Consider the following 24,732-nt stretch of genomic DNA (forward strand, 5'->3'; position numbering starts at 1 on the left):
CGTCACTTAAAACGCGGTGGCTCAATGCGAATTGGATTTAGTCGTTAACGAGCGGCCAACAAGATCAGATCAAATTCGGAGATTCAGTTTTGGTTAACGCATATACACAAACGAACGGTATTTATATGCAAGTGCAGGCGCTCTACACACACATACATACATATATGTATATCTGAATGGTTAAAAAAAAAATAATTTGAGTAGTTGAGATCAGTGTATGATAATAACTAGAACAACCAAGTTAAGTAAAGCAAACAAACTAAAAAAGCAACAACAACAAAAGTCTATTAATTTATAGCAAATAAATTGTTGTTGAAAACGCGTAAAAAGTGGTAAAAAAATAAAAAAGTGTTGAAAAGGTGAAAATTAACAAAAACAACACAAAAAATCTTCCGAAGAAAACAACAACAACAACGCTATTTGTTAACAATTCGCAAGGTAATTGAATATATTTAAGCTTATAACGAAAAATACTCGCGAAAAATATTTAGAGTTTTGTTTGGAAAATTCAAAAGCAGCGTACTTACACACACACACACACACAAGCAGACCTATACATATGGCATGTATACGTATATAGTACATCTAAGCACATAGTAGTTGGTTGAAATAGAAAAACTGCTGCAATCGCTGTAATAAAAATTCAAAGCTGCAACGCAAAACATCAGCTAATTATTGACTGCAATTAAAATTGGCATTTCAGCGCATTAATTCCGCGCCAATGCACAGCACAGCTGCTGGCAACTCTAAGCATTGTTACCATACCCATAGCTTGCAGTCGTGTACTTAGTGCAGGCCTTCGAAGGTTTTTCGGCACAGTTGTTATTGTTGTGGTATAAAGTTTATGATTGGAAACGAGATGAAAGAATTTGCGGAATTTTAAGGTTTCTATAGAGTTAAAAAAATATTTACCACAGCGGACATTTTTCCAAGTTTTTTTTTGAAATTTTTTTGTTCTAAAATTTTTCGATTTTTTTAACATGTTTTTTTGTTTTTATTTTTCTTGTTTTTTATTTGTAATAAGTTTTTTAATTTATAATTTTTCGACAATTTTTGTGAAAACTAAAAAACAGTTGAAAAAATTTACGAAATTTCATTATTTTTATGGAGCTGGACACAATTTTTCAAACAGTGGATTTATTTAATATATTTTTTGGATTTTTATTGTAACTTTTTTTTTTAATTTTAGTTATTTCTCTTAATTTTTTATGTGTGCAAGGAATTATTTTTTATATTTACTTTTGGTGCGAGAAAATTTTAATATTTTTAAACATCTCTTTTTGCGATTTTTTTTTTGTGACTCTTCATTTTTAATTTTGGGTATTTTATAAATTTTGTATATGGTAAATATTTTTTTTCTTTATCTTCTTTTTGATAATTTTTTTTTTTGTTATATTTTTGTTAATTTTTTTTCTGCCACAATATATTTCAATTATGACACACAGTTCACAGCTTAGTAATACTATACAAAAACAAAAAAGAAACAATACAGCAAGTATGCCAGCATATTAAAATTGTATTAAATTTTAATGTTGCTTATTGTTGTAACTGTTAAATTTAACCGCATGTACAGCGTGAAGTGTGTGCATGTGTGTATGTGCACGCCTGTCTGCAACGTGAATTGTAAGTTATAGGTCAGAGCACGCGTGTTTATGAGCCAAATAAAGTTTAGTTTACATACATATATAAATCATAGTTGACACTAGTTGAAACTGGAGTGAATAACGACCACAAATGAGGCGGTGGAAAGTTGTGGTAAGGGCAAAGACCGTGATTTATACCGATATAAATATTTTAAAACTCAAAATGCGTGCTGGTTTTTCCGAATTTCACCTAACTATTGAGGTTAGGTAAGGTTAGATTAGATGGCTAATCCCTCGGCATAGCGGAGGGATCACATTTAGACTGTTATATTCAGTCCTTTAAGAAGACAAACGAAAAAAACTCCTGCAGTTGAATATTAGCTATCGGCAAAGCGCCCTGAACCATCACAAATCTGCTAAGGTGTTTTATGTCTATTTTTGCTATTTCATCTGGATGCCTAAGTGTTAAGATGTTTCTTATTCATCTGCTTCCAAACAGCTAATGCAGCTGGCATTCGAAAGATGTTTCATCTAACTGCATGAATCCCAATGGGTCATTTTATAAAAAATATTTTTTTTTAATCACATCGTACAAAAAAATGCTTTTCTACTAAAAAATATACCGCTATACATTTTCATATATGTGTATGTAGGTATGTCTTCTAAATTTTTCTCAGTAAATTTAACTAGACTAAACATACTCTTCATTAATTCGGATCAGTGATTCGGTTATTAAACGCATCTCTTCAGGGTTAGACACTGAAACCCACGTGAAATTCTTCTAAAAGTCGCAATTATTCACTTGTTGTCCTTCAACGCCTGAATATTAATTTGAGTTATAATATGTGCTCGGTATTTTTTAAATAAGTAAAATACGACATCTGGTGAAAAAGAAAAGTACCCACTTGTATACAGAGTTCTTTCAAGTTCTTACTACCGGCTTCTTAAGGTTATTGATGCGAGCGCTGATAAAATATGTTCCAAGAGTCTCTTTCAATTTGGATATATGTGTTTAGCAATAAAGCTTTGTTTTTTTTTGTTATTTTTTCTATTGCTAAACTAATGAATGACAAATACTAACAACATTACTAATGCTTCCATAGCTTTACTTCTTAACTTCCACTTCAGTAAGACTGTGTTACTGTCGAAGACCTCAGTCATATGATTACATGAGATATATTTTTATGCTGAGGGTAGATTTTTTTCTGAGTCTGCCTCAAATTTATTGTTAGATAAAGCGAATAGCTTAAGCAGACTATTAATGTGATTATGAGACTGCCGCGATATATTCTCTATGGATTTTCATTTTACTTTAAGAATGGTGTATTATTTATGGTATAAAGATTTACACTAGTTCAATAGCAATGGAAAAGTTTTCAATAGCAGAAGCATTTAAGAAGAATTTCATTGATTTGGGAGAACGGACCCTAACTTTAACATCAATAGCAATTTTAATGGAACGATGTTGAATTGATTTGCAATAACTTTGAAAAAATTTATATAAACAAAATTTAAATAATTAAATAAAAATAATTAAAATACCTCATATTTCGCCAAAAAATATATATTATTTTTTAAATATACATACATATGTATGTACATTTGATCTAATTTATTTAAAGTGAATATACCAATAACATTGGCAAATTGATCCACCGCTGCGTATACGCGACATTCCTGCATTAATACATTCACATTACATATTATATTTAGATACATAACTATATAAGTTTACATAAGTAACTCTGATTCATGCTAATTAGTCTAAGAATTATTGAGTATAATTGCAAAGTGCGCAACGTATACATACATATATATATATATATATACCATATATATTTACATATGTATATGGTACAAGTATGTATTATCTATCAACGGCACTTTCATTGCAAAATCCATCGAACACCGAGCAAAACTTTATTGCTCTTGGATTTTTATTTGGCTGCGGAGTGAGCAAACAACAACGGAAACGGAAATTGTGCGTAAATCACAAGTGCAACAACAACAATTGCAATAAAAACAACAAACTTAATATAGCTGTCAGATTTTGCGCTTCAAACAGCGATTTTTATCAATGTGCACATTAGTGACGCCATTAAATTAACCGCAATTCGAGATGAGCCGAGCTGATCGCCGACATTAAGCTGCGCTCATAATGTTCGAAAGCATGTAATATATACATACTTATGTGTGTGCGATACAAAACCAATATACACATACACAGATGTGCACATTTTGTCTCACTTGCTCGTGTGTGGGTGGCGGGCCAGTCACACACACATATGTAGATATGTAAATGTCTTTGCTGGTGCCATTTTAAAGCGCTAAATGTGACTTAATAGCACAAAATATAATATAAACGCTTTGATTAGTTTCTGCTCGAAAAACGGGTTGTTTTGCTTAAATTCGCGTTTTTGCTCGTTCTTCGTTTATGATTATGCAACTGCGAAGAAGAAAAACTGCAAACGCCTGCAGAAACGATGATAAGCAAGTAGACAAATACACACAAAAACATACATATACATACTCATATACTTATATACGAGTATAAGACATGTTCTATCGCACTTTAATGTAGTCACTCGCTTATGGCTTTCATACGCAGCTTATAACATGCTAAACCTATAAAAACACTTTGCGTGTGTTAATCGATGTACATATATTTTATCACAAACTTAGCGGAGTTTAAATATTAACTTTTATCACCACGGAAAACTGCTCGTAAGTGCAGTGGTTAAAATACACAAAAGCAAATTATTTTCATTGCTGCTGAGTAATAATGCTGACGCTGCGGCCTTCCCATTGACATTGCTTTTGTCTGTTGACATTTTTATCAACTTGAAAGTACTTGAAAGAACATCAAAAAAGAAAAACCTTAGAATTTTATCTAAAAATTGCTTTCACTACGCATTCTCAAATCTTGTCTATTCAAAGATTTTATTACAAAATCATAAATTTAATATAATTAATTAGTCTACTATGTTACATAAATAAATCCGTTGATTTTAAAATCAGTAAAAATCACGAATGTGTGTTTTGGAAAAATTTACACTAAAGATAAATTTAAAATTAAAAAATGTTGTCTTCAAAGAAGCAGAAGAGTATACCTAATTAGCGGACCACAGTTAAGTCAAATATTACTATCTTCTATTCGCTTTTTCTCTGCTCGCGCTACTCTCTTGCGAAAAATTTTATGTGCAAAAGCAACCACATAGTTAGCGGAAGAGTAGACAGCTTATGTCTTCGTTTCTGAAAAATCATAATGAGCTTACTCAGATCCATTTGATAAAAGGAAGCTACATGCAATCTTGAACTTCAGAAGAAATACAACAAAATGATATTTTTGAATCCTTAAAAGAAAAACTACATATATATTATATATATAAATGTAATATTATAATTATATTATAAGATGTATTGGTCGTCACATGTTTGGTGCCAAGATTCTTTTTCACAGATCGCTTTGTCGATCTGACCAACAATTTTACGGTTCAGTTTAGTACGGAAATTTGCCCACTTCCAAAGTGGGTCCATTTTGACTACCGTCGCTAACGTTTTTTTTTTTTTGCGATACGCAAGCCAACCATTGAGACATATAATGAAAAAACTTACCAAATTGGAACAATAGAAGTAAATAATATGTTATGGTTTAATCCTTCACAAATTAAATATCGGTGTCTTACACCCCAAATGTGGAAGACGAATGGATTATATGGTAGTTGCAATTTGGCTTGCGTTGGATACTATAAAAGAATTCTACTTGGCGGAAGGCTATAAAAGCCAGTGTACTTTAAACGCAGATAATAACACTGAGTTTACATTTTTGGGAAGCACCGTTAACAGTATTTTGCAGTTTTGCTCAAATTTTTTACAAACATCGTAAAATGGCAGTGTTAAAAAGCTGATGAGACAATGCAAGAGCTATCAAAGTTATGAACATTTTCAAGCCATCACTTTATAAGAAGTGGTTACGTGAGTTAGTCGGCTTAATTAAAACACAGTCTTCAGTTATAATTAAAATTAAGACGATCAATTCCGTTTAGATGACATTAGAATTGAAGGCGCTTTTTGATTCTAACCCTTACTGCTGTGTGGAAAATTCGGTCGAATAATCTATTCATTGTCCACTAAGTGTTTCCGCTTTTTTAATATTGTGTTACTGAATTAAACTGGCTCTTGATTCAAAAACATATTAGCAGTTCTCTCTTTAAGTAGTCATCATCCTTCTTCTTTTTGTATTTCATTTGAGTGGCAATATCGAGTAGCGTCAAGTTCTAATACCTCTTATATACACATTGATGATTTATCCTCAAAAATCTACAACAGATTTTTATGGTATAGATATTAATTATTCATATTCATTAACATCTTTTTATTAATAGCTATAGTAAAATGAAAGAAACGAAATCAAAATTTATATATGCTCACTTTAATCCACATTCCTTTATGTCTCCATCCTAATGCATGTTTAACTCCACTGTTCTTTGTTTTCAAATAGCTGAGTATTAATGATCGTTAAAATTTAAATATTTAATAATTTTTTTTACCACATACATATATATGTACTTGTATATATTTTTTTTCAATGCCAAATCACTAATTCTATTCTCCTTTGACCCAATTTATTAGCTTAAATCGATGTTACTTAATTGCTTGGCTTGAACAAGTTTTCAAACGCTATTTCATTAGGCTTTCAGCTTGTTGCATTCACTTCCGTGTACAACACGCACACATCTACATACATACATATAGAAATGTAGGCATAAGAAATATATATTTTTAATTATGTACGAGTACGTGGGTATGTACTCATATAATAAAACTCTGACAATGAATTTTGTGTTTTTGTTTCTAGTTTAATTGTTCGATTGTAAAATTTAATTACTCTTTTGTGTTCTTGCATATGTTTGCAGGTGAAATAGTATACTTTTAGTGGGTATTGTTTCTTCTTTCTAAAAAATATTCACGAATTAATTTATTATATTTCAACCTTTAAATTAATTTAACAAGAAATTGTATGTATTCCCAAAAAAATCCCACACATACCATACGATTTCGATAGTAGAGAAAATTACTCTTAAACTTAGAAGTTATTAAACTTTGAATCTCGCTTTGATTACTTTACACTGTATCTAAAATTAAAAACCAGTTGATAGTCTTAGTCTTAAAGCAGCGGCAATTAAAATACAATTTTTGTGCAATGAAACTGTTCCTGATAGATTTTTGGATGAATGGTCAATCTTGTTAATCACAGTCAATTATAAATAATGATTATTCGAGTAACTTATTTTATAGATGGTCAGAAATATTCTAGATCAAACCGTTTTCTCTCAAAGTCAAGGCGTGTATAGATATTTTAAATAATATTTTCGGGAGATAAAGCTCAAAACGGATAAGATTTTAGTTATAAGGTAACGTATAGTTAGGAAGCTATGTCTAATGAAAATTATTATATTATATGGTAAATTCCTTTAAATTGAATAATTGAATATATTTTATTTTTATGAAATGATTTTTTTTTTCAATTTTTATTTATGTATTACTCAACAATGAGTCTGGCTTTGAGGGAATAAATAAATATGAATGAGTTTATATAATAGGTATATCTAACAAGTTCTCTGCCTTAATGGATATTTATTAATGATTGTGAATATATTAAACCGGCTTCCATTCTCAGAATATTAGTTTTAATTTGCCAATTACTTGCCACTTTCTCTCTCTTTTATAAACGTGATATAAACTTTAATACTGGCGTATTGATACTCGTTTATTTACTATATGCTAATTGTTAAAGATGAAACAGAAATGCATCATTTTTGCAATTGAGAGTGCATGCATACATAAATATTTCTATGAGCTTAGATAAAAAATTATCATCGGACAAAAAACACTTTGCCGCTGTAAACTATCTTTCACTACTTTACTTACGTAGCCGATTTGAATGCACGAAAGTATTAAAATAACTAATCAAAGTATTAAAACCACTAGTTATTTTATTATGCCAATTTATGTTAATTATACCAGTTGCTTGTTCGATTCGCTCTTGTTTAATGCATGTTAACTCAACGAAAGATTTATAATTTTTTATTTTTTACGGCTTAAGACAAAATATTATGATAAAATATTAAGATTTTAGTAAGCCTGACTAATGCAAACACAAAAAGGTATAAGTATAAAAGCTTGGTGTTAGATTATATATAGTATGTCTAACTAAATAGCAATTCGATTAAACTCCAATATGGTAGCTATTAAATAGCGTTAAGGTCATACCTTGGTGGTAGTATACGACATTCGAAAGATTGTAAAAAAATGCAAATCTAAAATTTTATTTTTAATGGGTGTCCGTCTATTGGTGAACCCTATGTTAAAGGCCCCACATGATCTAATTGTTTGTAAGTACTTGTATTAACTCACAGTATTTTTTGTGAGATATAGAATATAGAATTTTTAGATTATAGCTGTCAAGTCTTTTGTCAAATTAACACATGTGTTTGACATTTATGTTCAATTTACTTCGGCAAATTGCCGTTAAAAGTCTTGCAAATAAATAAAGTTTAAATTCGTGTACATTTATTGCCAAACCACACGTGCAGTAAGGCAAACTTATATTTACATTTTGTTTAGCAATTAATCTTCAGCGGTGAGCCTAATTGGTAATTAAGTAAATAAAATTGTGATGAGAATAATCCTCAAGAGACTGTCGGATGTAATTTGCCTGCCGAAGACATTGTTTCATATTATCTTAAGTCAATATCAATCGTCCAAATGCCACATATTACTTGCAGGATATCGCAAACAGCTATAAAGGGCGTGAAATCTTAATATTTTTGAAACAAACTTTTTAATTATATTAATAAATCAGTATGTGGATTGGCCACAAAGTTATGTATTATGACTACGTTCGGCTTGTTTTTGGGGGTCGTTCAATCAGCATTCAACGTATCGTTAACGAAAAAGTGCAGGCTATACTGAAAAAGTAGTGTAAAATTGAAACCACAGGTTGATCGAGATGCTATATGGCCTTTTCTATTTCTGAACTTCTATTCAAACTAATTGCCATAAAGTTTGCGGACTAACAAAACCTAAATATTGGTATTATAATATAGAGGTCGAATTTCCATCTCTGCGAATCGCTGCTCAATCGCAACAAAATCGATCCATTTTTGAAGCAGATGGTAACTGGTGATGAAAAGTGGATCACTTTAAGTAATAGCAAGCGAAAAAGATGGCCAAGCCAAAGAATTGATGTGTAGTTGGATTGTCATTTAATCATTTACTACGAGCCGTTCCACCAAGGGCCAAACTCTTCATTCGAACTTGTACAGTCAACAATTGAGTCGTTTAAAGGAAGCAATCGGTCAGACAAGCTTAGCTAATAGGAAAGGAACTGTGTTAGATCAGGAGAACGTCAGGCCACACACATCGATATGGACTGGGCAGAAGCTCTGGGAGCGTGGTTGGGAGGTACTCACGTATCCAACTTATATTTAGTAAGAATATGGCGTCAAGGGGTTACCGCCAGTTCCTGTCTATGGCAAATGATGTTGCTGGTGGAGAATTCGGCTTGTGAGAGGGAAGTAAAAATTGACTGTCCTAGTTTTTTACCCAAAAACTGAGAAACTGGGACAAGCGGACTCAGCTCATCATGCAGATCATTTATCTCCGACGTTTCCTTCAGGCTGTTACAAACTTCGTGGCACACTTAATATGTTCAGGGTACTTGCATAATAAAAGTTCTATATCTTTAAAAGACCCCATATTATGCCACTTAAAAGTTCTTATGCAAATGTTTTTGTTAGCAATTTTTAATGGCTAATTTCAGTTTCAGTTTTTAATGTTCACTAAAATATTTGGGTCAACTTTCTGTTCCAACGAATTTTTTAGGTACATATCTAAATTGAAAGCGTAAAGTGTCAATATTGGAAAAGTTTATCAGTTTACACGTAAATATTTTTTGCAATAATAACGGAAAATTCAGAGCGCAATCACTAAGTTGAAATTAAATTGAATCACTAGTTCACAATGATCGGTGCGAACATAATTTACACCTATTTACCTAATTTGCATAATAAACAAAAAATAAATGTAGCTTGTAAATATTCACATATTGCGGAGTATTTAATTTATTCATTCGTACTATACAAAGTAACACCACAATAGGTAGAGCAATAAACGTGAATGACCCAGTATGCAAAATATAATTGTAAGACGCAAATTAATTCGATAAAAAAGAATATAAACAAACTATCGACTGCCAAATATTTAAACAGGTGATAAATAGTACACATTGATGTATGACTGTATGACTGTATGTAATATATTAGAGTTTTCAGCATAGTGGCGCTTGACTCACTAGACTCACTGAATAAGGTGTCATAAAAAAAGCGAAAAATAAACAACAAAAAATTCCAAAAAGAAAACGAAAGCAATGACAAATTCGCAAAAAAAAAACAAAAAAGGGCAAACTTAAAAATAAAAAAAAAAATTAACAAAACAACAACAAAAAAGTTGCAAAAAGTAAAACAAAAAAAGCGCATAAAAACAAACCAAATTGCGCTTATAGCAAAGCCAACAACATAACTCACCAAACTAATGGGCACTTTGACAATGATTTTGGTATTTACATACATACAAACATACACGCATACGCATAAACACTAAACAAAACTTTGACCAGATTAATGCCAACAAATTTATGCAAAATTTTAACCGGTTTTTACCGGTTTGTTTTTATTTTCTGTTACTTACTTTTTATGTTTTTATTTGCAGCGCCAAATGTTTATATAATATTTTTTAAACACATGAACACGTGGTTATTGGTCTGTCTCAACTAGTCACAACCAACACCGTATTGCAATTAAAATTTTAATTTATAAAAAGTTAAGTATTTTGTGTCAAAATAATTTGGAAAAAGCATTTATCAAACTGCTAATCACGATCACTGTGTTGTGTCTTTGCTAATCTGTCGTGAAGTTCATTGTAGTCATAACCTCACACTTTGGATTTGACCAATATTTTTGTGTATTAAATTTGCTTTCACGGCCGTAACGAACTATTTAAATGTAGATATACTATTTTGATATATTGGGTTATTAATAATCTTTGTATTTGCAAGCTGTATATGACATCTTCAGGATTCATCGCAGTGATCTGAATAATTTAAGGACGATTAGATCCCCTAGCCCAAGCGGGTTTATATTATATATTTTCACGTTCAAAAAATATTTTTTTTAAATTAAAGTGCCTAATTTGTTTACAGTTTCTATAGCGATTCTAAAATAGAACCTAGATTTCTGATTGGAATTCGTATTTCATAAAAAGAGAGCGGAAAAATTCATACCTAAAAACAGTATTTTTTGGCGAAACTCAATCATTATTCAATCTAGCTGTCATCGGCAGCGATGCACCTATTCTATCATTCAACTAGTAGATAACAATTCTGTAGTATTATTTGTCTTTTACCTGAAAAAAAAGGGTGGGTGTATTTCGATCCATTTGATATTTTGAACTTCCGATTTCTTGGCATCTCGTGTAAACGATGTTTCAACTGTTCAAGTAGGATCCTCGTGACTTTTATTGCGGGTTTCAGCCTCGTAAGCTAACATAACCTCAATATCGGACAATATATTTTTACTGTGGCCAAAATTCTTTCCAGCGATAATGAACACGCACTGGTAATTTTTCTGTACGAAAATAGCTTCTAATGAATTCCTTATTCCTTCAACCGGAGGCTTAAAACTTGTAAATTTCTCAATTTATCGAATACAATGAAGGCACACACCATATACAAGTATGAAGCGAAATACTCAGCCGTTACACCTGGATACTATTATCTTTACTATAATGGATGCTTGACCCATAAATAAACATAGAAAAATTTCACTAAAATATACATTATATTGTTCATAAGTCATTCGATGTTGAAGGTTTACACTCTTTAGTGCTTCAAAATTAATCGCAGAAACCGAAAATATACAATAGAACAGATGACAAACTCTCTAATCTCTAAAAAAGTTTAAAACCTCCTCAATGTCATTCAATCTAGTTTATCTTTATACTTTTAATCACTATTATTCGACTCAAAAGCCCTATGACACTAGATGAGACTATTGACATGACAAATCACGTTATAGATCATGCAACGACTCTAAACCGCAAAAACCGCTACTGTCGCTGCAATAAATATTTGTTGGTGGTATAAAAGTAATCATAGTTGACACATTTATCGCTGCTGTAACAGCCATGCGCATGGGCGTAAATACCAATGTAATTACATATGCATGCGAGTATGCAACTTTGGTTGTTAATAGGCAGGTTCAAATAACCTGTAATCCGCTTTAGATCGCTTTTTCATTCATGAATTATGAGTTATTATAGCTGAGCGCAGATTTGCGACTTTTATACTTGTGTGTTTTGATCGGTTTCAATTAATTCGAATTGATTAGACATCAACGAAGGTTGACCAAGAACATTGAACTCTCTGTGGGCTTGTCGCAAAGATTGTTTATCTGAGTGGATACTTAATGCATGAGTGCATAAATTATTTGCAACATTCGAAGATTGTGAAGAGTAAACGCATTAAAATAACGTTTTCGAAAAACAAATAAATATTAGTTGCAATTACTCGAGGGTAATAGATTTCAAGTTTACAGCCATTGTATTTAATAGAAACTTAATGCGACGCTAAGAAAACGGTCTTTGCAATTCAACAATGTGATTTTTGTGGTTTTAGCAAATCAAGTTTTCGAGTATATAAAGAAACTGACATTTTTTTATAGTTACCGCAGATATATATAAGGAAAGTGTAACTTTTATTTCGATTCAGAAAATCAAATTTTTTCCAGCGATGAAGGTCACTTTTATTTGAAAAGTTACCTTAATACAAGGTTGGCGCATTTGAAGTGATAATAAGCCATTGTTGAGACGCCGTTGCATCCATAAAAAGCCACTGTTTGATGTGCTGTATGGGCAGAGGGTATCATCGATCCATATTTCTTCAAAAATGAAGACGACGACGAAGTGTTACAATCAATAGGGAACGCTATAGCGCCATGATTATGAAACAAGACGACGTTACATTCCATACAGCCAACGAAACAATCAATTTATTGAAGAAACTTTTGGCAGCTTGTGTATATAAAAGTCATTCTAGTCGAATAAAGATTACTTAATAAGAAAAAACATCTTTATCTTGATTTTCAACGATCAGTTTGTATAGCAGCTATATGCTATAGTGGTCCGATATTGGCGATTCCGACAAATAACCAGCTTCTTGAGGAAAAAAGGACGTAACTTCAGAGTGATATCTCTAAAACTGTGTGATTATATAGTTCGCGTATATACTTACATACAGACAGGCAAACGGACATGGCTAAATCGTTTTTATATGTATATACCTTATAGGGTCTCCCACGTTTGTGTGTTCTTCGTGCAGAACTGAATATACCGTGCTCAGGGTATAAAAACTACTGTATCAATTGTTTTAAAATTCTAAGATTATATTTAGTAAACATCTTTTTAAAATACACCTTAAAATTTATTAATTAAAATATTTTTCGAGTCATACTGTCGGCCTTCTCCGGTGCTGGAACCTAAAAAAATTCTCTATTAAAAATTATTATTCATACAATGACCTACTGTAGAAAAAAACTTTGACATGTTGAAGACAAAGTTGAATTTTATCCAAAATTTTGGTCGGTTTAGGCTTGGCAAAGTTCGAGTTTTATTATATCAAGAAACTGATGGGTATTTGTATTGATAACTACATACATATACATATGTATATACAGAACATGTAGAAAAAATTTGATAGTGATTTAAAATCACTTAAGCCAATTGGAAAAATGTAGCTTCGAGAAAAACATGTTTAATGATAAACTTATGGATATAATTGAACTTGGCGATTACACTTTAGAAAGCTGTAAATCAAAAACCGGGTGGTTCAGAAGGGAGACAATAGAGTGAGGGGATATTAGTCTCGGTGGTATCAGAATGGACCTCCTAAATGCCTAGGTGCGTCGTCAGACAGCCACTTAACCTACTTACCTACCTAACTCAAAAACCATTTGAGATATCGATTTAATATCTTCGTATGTTCTTTTTAAAAGTATAACCTATTCAAGTATAAAAAAGCAACAAACATCTAGTGTGCCCATTAAACCGTTAAATAAAATAACTCAGCACAAGACTGATTATATGTGGATTAGTTCATTTTCACATTAGTTAGAAGCTAATACTTTTCGAACTACTTCAATTTCACACATAATTTTTGACGGATTTGATACTTTACTGCACCAATATACCGACTAACATGTAGTATAATATGTGCAACGAATTGAATATTTGCATTCCTTGCGTCTATGCCACACTAAAACTGTTTGATCGATTTTCAAACTCATTGCCAATTCGCTTACGTTCGATTAAGTTATTTCACATACACACACACATTTAGATATATCTACAAATATCTTTTATATTATAAAGCAACAACAACTCAACAAGCAACGTTAAAGATAGTGGAAAATTTTAGAAAAATCCAATTCACCACAAATGGCAAAAGCAATGTCTTGCAACTTGCACGTTGCATACCACACTTAGACGAACACAAAATTTCCTTTTTAATTTACATTTTTTGCTTTCGCAAAAATAAGCGACAAAGTCACGAAATTTTATTTTCATTGATTGACGATGATAGATCACTTTGGTAACGCAAACACGTTTCAAAAATTTCGAGTCAAAGCAATGCAATAAAAGTGCAGCAGTTAGTAAGTACTTTGTTTGCCTGCAAAGCTAGCCGAACGCTAAAGAATTTCTGGCACTCAGCATTAGTCAAGAAAGAAACCGCTTTGAAGCTATAGACCACGTGATGTCGTGCTTTGGAACACTTTTTGGAACAAAACAAATATCTCTAAATTACTATTAACATTTACAAACGTACAAACATACATACATATATACATATATACATATGTAAATATATAATTGAGCCATATGACATTCCTAGCGAAATTGTTGCATGCCTCACAAACCGCGTCGGCATGTGGCACGCTCTACACACATACATACACCCGCACACACCTCCATTGATAGATACTTTCTTATTTGAGACATATTATTGAACTTGACATTATTGTTGGCATTTGTAAAAATATAAGCTGGCACGCAAAGCTCCTCGAACGCTATGCGAATGCACTATTTTTAACACAAGTATCTTTCTACATACCTAACGGTATATACATATACGTATATATACCTAACACGTGTTTTCTTAAGTATGCATAGACCTAACTGCATATGCCATATCTGTACTTGTATGCATGTATGTGCACACACTTAGATCAGTGCTTCCTGTCTGCGGCAAGTCATCGACGTCATCAGATCGCAATGTTTGTCTGGTTGAATATGAAATTAACATAAGTTTTATTAATTTTCTTTCTAAACGCATTTGTGCCAAGAATTGAGCAATTCTGCTTCTGATGCCAGCTGATTGGTCGATTTGAATAATTTTATAGTAATTTTGGCTACATTAAGGTGGTAACCGATAATTCTATACGGCTTTACCTTCTCAAACGGTAGTATTATGTTCAAGGATGTCATGATTTTGCTATGATTTAAACGTGGTTACAAGCTGCAATTATTCCATATGACATAATAATATTTATATTTTTATCGATCATCTGTTTTTGATAGTCTCATAAAAGCTTTGAGCTTTATTCGATTTTATTTCGTTTTATTAATGAGCAGACCGAATATGAAATTTCGAAAATATTGTTTTTTTTTGTTTTTTCATACTTTGATAGTTTAGTTACTTTAAAAATATCACAATAAAATTTTAAATATTTTTTGAGTTACAAGCTTCTAAAATTTAGCCGCTCATGTTATCGAAAGTTATCTATCCATAAACGCGTTCTTCTCAATACTACTTTTGTCAAATTGGCTGCAGTTCTAACTCGAAAAATGTTCCGATCGCTTTAAAGTTTTTCTGCTTATTTCGTATATATTTTCTTACACATGAACCTCCAGATTATCACAAAACTTTAGAACATTTTACGTAGTTTTATTTTTTTTTAAATCCCAATATCCCCTTTTGGCCGTCTAAGCACACCATGTGATCTCCAATTAACCCTAAATCAATTTCGAATTGTTCTACTGCCGAAAATAACCATATCTTTCATTGTGAAACTTTTTCATTTATTCCTAACGTTGCAAACGCTTATAACCATAACCTCTATTTGTGAGTTCATTTTTTTTTATTTTCTTTTTATTCTACGTTGTTAATTTTTTGTTTTTTTCTTTAAATTCACTGACTATTAAATTTGAAGAAACAAATTTTTAGAAAATTTTTTTTTTAATAAAATAAACAAAATAATAATAATAACCCCGGTACCCGGTTGCTAAAAGACGTCGGCTAACATAACGGTTAAGTTGAAAAAAAGACATAAAGAAGAAAAATTCCTTATTCCTTAAAATCACTTATTGAAGATAAAATATCGTCCGACTGTTGATTTAAGCTTATTTGTAGTCTCATCTCGGTTTCTGATTCGATCAGCCAATAAATTTTAATCTCAATGCAAAGCTTATGGCTTTTAATTGAAAAAAAAAAATCAAAATTTGACCCCACCTTAATGTCAAAATCATTACGACAGTCGGGTCTATGAGACCGAAAGCAATTCAGTCCTTCGGCCATAATTTTTGCCGATTTGTTGTAAAAGCCAAGTAAATGACAGAAAGCTTAAGCTCATTGGCAAAATCAAAGCAAAAGTACATTTCGAAATCATCGAACAGAGAACATTTTAAAACCCCGAAAATATTATGGTAAACGTACCAGATGTATTCATTTGATTGTATGCAAATATTAAGATTGCCGCCGAGTTGACTGTACCTGGCCAGATAAAATCAGACTTTATATGAAAAAAATTTTTATTTAATAATATGTCTTCACGAAATTCTGCAGGGATCAATGTCCAAGGCAACGGTACAATATCCAAAGAAATTGTTCAGATCGCGCCACTATAGCATAGAGCTGCCACACAAACTGACCAACCAAAATCAAGTTCTTGTATGGAAAATTTTTTGTTTGTGAAGAGTTTTTTCTTATTTATTTATCTATTTTCATATGACAAATATTTATTCGAGCATAGCAAGCGCTCCTTTATGATATATGGTTATGTACATGTAAATGATGGGTTGAGTTTTATCCATGTATAATTACCAATCATAAAATTTCTAAGTGAAATAATGAAAAAAACTAAAAGTCGATAACAATTAAGTGACATGCCACCATTAGAAAGTTTAAACTGTTTGGATTCAGCTAAGAAATTCATTCTTACAATGTTAATAGCTGTATACTTAATATCATTCTCTTTTGACGTCTTTTATGGCGATTCGCCAACAATTAAAAAGTATTTGAATATTTTCCGCTTTTAAAACTGAAAATATTCTTCATACATATTTTCATTCTTAGTATGGACTTTGTATCCGACGGTAGTCACACACATACGTATGATTCTATGTACTTATGTATATGTATATTATACTTGTTAATACAGTGTCAAAATGTTACTCATACTCAGCGTAGGACTTTGCATAAATAAACCTAGAAACATATTTCATATGTCAGCGACCGCTAAATTTCTACAAACATTCTTTCTTTATTACATATTTGTATATGTATACATATATATATTAAGGTGGAGCGAAAAAAAAATTTTTTTTGCTTAGCCTGAGGGTAAAATTTGTAGATTATAAAAAAAAAAATTTTTGGAAAAAAAAACAAAATTTAGCATCTAGAGGCGGCCCGGCCCGCTCACTTACTTTCAAAGTAAAATTGAATTTAAATTTTTTATTTCGAAAAAAAATATTGAAAAGTGTTCTAGAAGCTGTGGAGTTTCCTTTCTGGCCAATTAAAAGTTATGAACTTAAACAAATTTTTTGTGGTCGTTATTGGAGTTTCAAAAAAAGTCTTAACGACAGCATGCTTTCCTTAAGCGTTAAAATATATTTTAAGTCGAAAACCGTCAAATTCGGTAATTGTTTTCTTTTCAAAAATTTTCTTATTTTATAATCTACAGATTTTACCCTCAGGCTATGCAAAAAAAAAAATTTTTTTCGCTCCACCCTAATATATATAGAAGTACATATGTACGTTGTGTATAAGAGTATGCATATATAGTTATAACATCAATACCGATTACAACACTCGCTGAATGATCGTACAAATTTGCAGATTTAATATGAGTTTGTTCATTTTAATTGCGATTATTTATATACATATATACTCGTACAAAAATTTACAAAGAATTCATGTCTCTTCATTCACGCGTGTGTGACCATTTCATTTTTATACTTTCGCAACATGTTGCACATGGTATAATAGTTATGTTCACCTAACGGTTGTTTGTATCACTATCACTAAAACTAATCGAGATAGATATAACGTATATATATATATATACAAGTATAAGCGATCAGGAAGACGAGACAAATTGAATTTCGGGTGACTTTTAGTCCGTCCGTTCGTACATGCGATAACTTGAATAAGAGTTGAGATTTTCCACGTCCACAAATTGCCGTAAAGTGGAATATTATATTGTGCTAAGCTATATATTAAGTTACAAAAGCGAAATTTGGTATAGAGGATCACAGTAGAGGGGCACTTGTAGCTTAGAAGCTTTTTCAAAGTGGGCGTGGCTCCGTCTCTAGAAAGTTTTTGGACATATCTCACAAACTACATAAGCTACATGAACCACACTTGCTGCAGGCACTTCATAATTCTGATCAAAACTATTTAAAGGTAGATAAGTCGCTAAGAGAAAACGGAAGTAGTATTAAATTTCATAGTAAAGATGGCATGAATTGATACGTAAGAAAAATCGAAAAATGGACATAAAGTAATTTTAAGAAAGAAGGTAATTTTAGAAGAAACCTCATTCCTCAGCAACTACTGGACCAATCTTAACCAAATTTGGTGCATATCATTACATTGATATCTTTATGCCATAGTTTGATGAGCGTAATCGGATCGCAAAGCCTACTTCACATATAACATTCAATTCTCTCGGAAATTTTTTTTACAAAATATAATTGAAGTACGAAAAAAATGAAACTTTGAACAAATATGTTATTGCCATTAATTTTTGTAGCCTCTCTGCTAAAACAAACATGGTCGAAATTGGAACTTCAGCGCCTATATCTAATTCTTTACCGAAAATATCAGTGAACCGATAAGATATCTTAATCAAATACAGAGAGTATCTTTGCTTGATAATAATACCAAAAATAGATAAACTCGGGTCAATACTTTCCCTAGCCCACATATACCCTATTAAGGATTTTCATAATTCTGATTGACTTTATACCGTATAAATTGGTCATTATGTAAAATTTTTTAGCAAAATTAAGTCATCATTGATACATACTATAGTTTGGAAGCGAATATAAGCGAAATTAGTCTCGAATTACTCCATAAAGTTTCGTTATGTTCTTCTCTGTAGAATATATCGCTCAAATTGTGAGTTATCAAATAAAATTTTGTAGTAACATGATCTCGAATGTATTTAAGGCCATAGCCAAAGCCTCTACCAAGCCTCAGTGTACCTGGTATAAATATGTACGTATAAAGTAATACCTAAATATATGTTTTTCCTAACCTTAAGTCCCAGCAAATTGTGATAGTATAAAATGTGCGGTCACACTCGAACTTTGCCCTTCCTTAATAGTTTTTTGTATTCAACGTCTGCCTACACATATACATGCATACACACATATGGAAGTGCGAATATAATTGTCTGGTATATTTTAAGTTTTCACGACAGCAATTAAAAGAGCCGCCGACGGACAGGCATAAAATTTTAAGCAAAGTGTCTAAAGTCTCTTTTAATCAACAAGTAATAGTCTTCTTTTAGTTTCGATTACATACGATTCGTACTCAACATGCTCACGTTTAATACATTTCTCTACATGACTATTTTTAGCTACTAAACTAAGCTGAACTGGCGTAGGAAGTGTGAGTCTAGATTGATCTAGTAAACTGTGCTCGAGCATTGAACCAGCCGGCGTTTATAGGATGAGCAAAAATGGGCACAGCAATCCGACATTCATTGGCGACAGTGTTGTCAGCGACAAAGCGACCAAGAGATACTCACTAGAATTAGCTGAGAAAGGTGGCAAGACGGTGGGCGTGGCATCGAAGGAAGCTGCGTACGATTACGATTACAATCCTTATGAAAATCGCGAGGTTGAACATCCTACAACGTGAGTATTAAACAATAATATTTTTCCGTCTCGACTTTATAAAAGTGTACGCATATACCGTTAATCCATGATAAAGGTGTATGTATTTAGATATGTATATGGAACAGTTTTTTATTCGAGATGTAGAACTGAATTTTTACCCGCACCAGAATTATTTAGTTTAAAATAAATAATAGTTTTTGGGCAGTCAATCCGGATCCTAAGTTCTTGTCTAAACCTAGCAAAGTTAATATTTTTTAATTGCATAAATATATTCCAAGATTTTCCAGTGTCAGCCAAGGAAACAGCTATTAACGAAATTTCTACAAGTTGTCGGACCTAGGTCATATGTAGTGTAAGTAGTCGCCTTTAAGTCCTCCACCAAGAGCGACGGATCCCAAGCAACTCATAACTTTCTAGCCCATAGGATGGTCTTCGCCTTCTTCGGAGCAGGTTTGCCACTAAAGCTTACCTTTTTTGACAGTCCCTTGACCTCTGCTGTGTACCTGTGGTTTCATGTTTCGCCGACAGTCACGAAACGACGCAGAAACTCATTTGGATTGCGCGTCAAACACTGCTGTGAATGGGTCACACGGTTGCGCACGATATTCAGAGTGAGCAAACGCAACACAAATCGCTTAAACTACTTTCTTCGTCCAATGTTTCATGCAGGGTAGGACCCGGGCGGTCTTTTGACATACCTACTGTCTCATTTATATCGCGCAACTTAATTCAAAAGTGTCTCAATACGAGATTGTTTACTTTTATCCCGCTATAATGCGTTGCAGCCATTTTCTCCAAGCCTTTTTGGATTTTCTAGCGAAATTTCCCTTCGAATAACGAGATCTAATCACCGATCGATAGTTCACTTTTTCCATTTTTCCAAAATCCGGAGACGCTCCAGTTTCCACAGGCGGTTACAACAAAACTACGAGTTCGATACTTTGTAACGGCTCAACTCCAAACTCCAGAGTTTTTGCTGAGACAAAATATGAACTTGCAAAGTTTTATCTAAGCCTATTTTAAACTTGAATGAACTTGTCTTAATACATACTTTAAGTCTAATCTTTACTCATAATATATTTATACATAAATGGTATTTGGTATATAATCAGAAACTTCGTACAATGAAAAGCAATTCCTAATCCCACTTTTATTTTTCCCTTTAGCAATTCCGAGACACTCTTCCACTTGTTGAAGGGTTCTTTGGGCACAGGCATACTTGCTATGCCGAATGCCTTCCGTAATGCCGGCTATATAACTGGCAGCATAGGTACCGTCATCATTGGATTTATCTGCACTTATTGCATACATCAGCTCGTGAAAGCCGAATATGAACTATGTCGGCGGAAAAAGGTTCGTAACGAATTGAAATACCGTTATGAGCATTATGTTATCTATATTTTACTAACTACTCGGTAGGTACCTAGCATGAATTATCCCAATGTGGCGGAGAATGCTTTGCTGGAGGGACCGCCATTCTTTCGTAAATTTGCGCCCTACATTGGTCATGTGGTAAACACTTTCCTTCTCATCTATCAATTGGGATGTTGCTGTGTCTATGTCGTTTTCGTAGCCTCAAATATTAAATCCATAGCCGATTTTTATTTAGATGAACCCGTCGATGTGCGTCTGTGTATGGTGATCATACTGTTACCACTGATCTTCATCAATTGGGTGAGTATGCGATGAGGACTCGATATAAAGTCAAGTAGTTCTTACTTTTTTTTTACTGATTTACAGGTTCGCAATCTGAAATATCTAGCGCCATTCTCTACAATTGCCAATGGCATCACCATGGTTTCGTTCGGCATTATCTGCTACTATATCTTCCGGGAACCTTTCACCACCGAGGACAAGGTAGCCGTGGCGCCTTTTGCCGGCTTTCCACTTTTCTTTGGCACAGTGCTCTTTGCCTTAGAAGCTATCGGCATCATACTGCCGTTGGAGAATGAAATGAAGTCGCCGAAGAAGTTCGGCGGCAGCTGTGGTGTGCTCAACGTTGCGATGGTTCTCATTGTATTCCTGTACTCAGGCATGGGTCTGTTTGGCTATCTGAATTATGGTGGTGAAGTTGAGGGTTCCATCACATTGAATTTGCCTTCGAAAGACATGTAAGTGTGATGAAAATAACTATAAAAAGTTTTATTAATTATCTGTATGTATTCCGTTAACAGTTTGGCTCAGTGTGTGAAAGGCATGCTGGCCTTTGCGATATATATTACACATGGCCTGGCGTGCTATGTAGCCATTGATATTACATGGAGTGATTATGTAGCGGAGAAATTGAGTCCGCAGCGAAGCAAGCTTTTCTGGGAATACGTGGTGCGCACTTCTATAGTGCTGGTGACATGTAAGTAACATCAAGGTCAAATATTTAGCAAACAACTCTCAGCTTCAGTCAATATCGTTGTAGATTTCAGAAGTATTTTCTTCCATGGTGAATCTAACGATTAAATAAATTTTTCATTAGTTTGAGCTACTTTCGAAGTAATTTCCAAGTCCGACTGTGGTTACTCGGAACCTAGCATTAAAATCCATTAGGGTTAAATCGCCCAAATAACAGCCCTTACCCAGATACAACCATGGACGATTCCTTAAATTCCACAGGTCGGACCGTAGGAGTAGAGATATTAGGACAAGTTTAGCGGGTCATGCAAAGAGGTGGTCAATATCATGTGAGAATGTTTCGTATGTCAGGATCTATTCTGGATATATAGAAATTAAATCTTTTTCAATATCCAGAACGAAGTTGCGCTAGGGTCGTTCTAATATTAAGTTAATGGTTAAATTTTTGACCGATCCAAAAAGAGTTCAATCTTCGAAATAACAGTGGTTGGCCACATAGAACCGGTTGTAGTGGGAATTACCAAGAAACACGTTGAAAAAGTTCATTTTCTGAGCCACACTTTTGTAACTTTGACAATAAGCCTACTTTTCCTCCAAACAGGTTTTAGACAACCGTTACAAAAACAACCATGACTAATACAGATCAGAAATGTTAAAACTCATCGTCGTATCAATCAATATAACCAAGGTTTTGTAGTTTAATAGCTGAGGTAAGCTATTAGATAAAAAAATGTCTCTGGAAATTTGTTCCTCTTTGAAATGAAAGCTGTAAATTTGCAACGTAGCTTTCTGTAACTTTATAAAAATATCACGACGTTTTAATAAAACAAAATTTCGTCCTACAACCCTTCGAAGGAATTTAGTTAACTGTTTGAAAATCCAGGGAATGCAATTCGATCTAACGATAAGCTGAACAAGAAAGAACGTTGCACTGAACACAAAAAAATAAAGTTTTGTATCGCACCTATATGTTATAGCGATCCGATCTAAACAATTTCTTCGAAGATTACACTGTTGTCTTTTAAAATGATTTGTATCAAATTTTGTGATGATATCTTGTGAAACAAAAAAGTTTTCCATACAAGAATTTGTATTTGATCGATCAGTTTTATGGCAGCTATATGCTATGTAGTCCGTTCTAAACAGTGCAGTAACGCTGTCAATTTATATACATGTACTTATGTATAAATGTACTTTATAGCGTCTCCGACGTTTCTTATGGCTTTCGATGTTACAAAGATCGTGGGTATACAAATTCTACGGCTATATGATTTTTTTGTTTTTGTGTTTAGTCCTGACCATTTTCACTAAATTTTATTTTTTAATTTTATGTTATTAATATTATATTATATAACTAAGCACTTTCTTTTTACAGTCTTCCTAGCCGTGGCCATACCTAATTTGGAACTTTTCATTTCGCTCTTCGGTGCGCTCTGCCTTTCGGCGCTCGGCTTGGCTTTCCCGGCATTAATTCAGATCTGTACACATTGGTATCACAGAAAAGGTGTTGCTAAAGTTTGGCTACTAGCTAGCAATTTTGTGCTTATCATAGTCGGCATACTGGGTTTGATAATCGGCACATCTACATCGCTATCGGAAATCATCGCCACATTCTCCAAGTGAGCAGTGCCACTGCTACACTAATATTATTACATAAACATTCTAAATGAATTCGTGATATTTTAAGTTACTGCTCTAACAATAATTAATAAAAAAATAATTTATTGCAAAGACAAGTATTATTTAACAAAATTGCGTATAAATACTATATGTATGCTTGTATTTAGCTAATATACGAAATTAAGTTCTTGAAATTAAAATGGCGTATTTGCGAACGAATCGCGAGAATATGAATTCCTGTTCTTGTTATGTTTTATTAAAACCGTTAGCATATATGGATATATTTTAAGCGAAATTGTTGCCATTTTTTATGAAAATAGCGTGTAAATAATTTAACAGATTTTTATATACATTTGTAAGTAAGTAGTTTCCAACAAAATTTAATTTTCTAGTATCACCGAAAATATTTCAAAATCACAATACTTCCAATGAGCGTGCCTTCGACAATCGTAATCTATTACATTATATAGAAAGTATTCTAGTTACGCATACATAAATATGTATTCATATATACAAGTAATATTAATGTACAAACTAAAATAAAATAAAATTATATTGTAATTCAAAATAAAATAAAAAAAAACATATTTTTTTTTGTTTTTGATTGGGGAAAAATATAGATTCTGTCATATTTGTTTAACTGTGACCACTACGCCCATAACATGTCTTTATTTACATAGGATAAAAGTAAGTTGATAGAATGTTCTGACCCCATCAAAAATTATATAAGTACTTACGTATGTTCATATTAGATAGATCTCTGTCTATTGTTCGTTTGACGAGTTTTGGAAAAGTTTTAGTCCTGCTTTTTAGAAACTACGTAATGTTCTGTATTCAATTTAGACTGCAACTTGCTAGTAATCGATGAATTAAACGAGATAGAATTTTCATAAATTTTTATTCATATTAGCCACGGGAAATTGCCTATGGAGCAGAGCCCGTTATG

General features: G+C 32.6%; 1 protein-coding gene across 1 annotated transcript; it reads left to right on the plus strand.

Moving 5' to 3' along the window:
* Positions 1-24,020, plus strand: LOC106618171 (proton-coupled amino acid transporter-like protein CG1139). Its single transcript, XM_014235796.3, has 7 exons — positions 1-438; positions 19,559-19,838; positions 20,987-21,173; positions 21,240-21,494; positions 21,561-21,931; positions 21,995-22,170; positions 23,542-24,020. The coding sequence occupies exons 2-7, from the start codon at positions 19,651-19,653 to the stop codon at positions 23,787-23,789; spliced, it is 1,425 nt and encodes a 474-aa protein (XP_014091271.2). The 5' UTR covers positions 1-438; positions 19,559-19,650; the 3' UTR covers positions 23,790-24,020.
* The last annotated feature ends 712 nt before the right edge of the window (positions 24,021-24,732 follow it).

This window comes from Bactrocera oleae, chromosome 6 (assembly GCF_042242935.1).
Source record: "Bactrocera oleae isolate idBacOlea1 chromosome 6, idBacOlea1, whole genome shotgun sequence".
NCBI classification, from domain to species: Eukaryota; Metazoa; Arthropoda; class Insecta; order Diptera; family Tephritidae; genus Bactrocera; species Bactrocera oleae.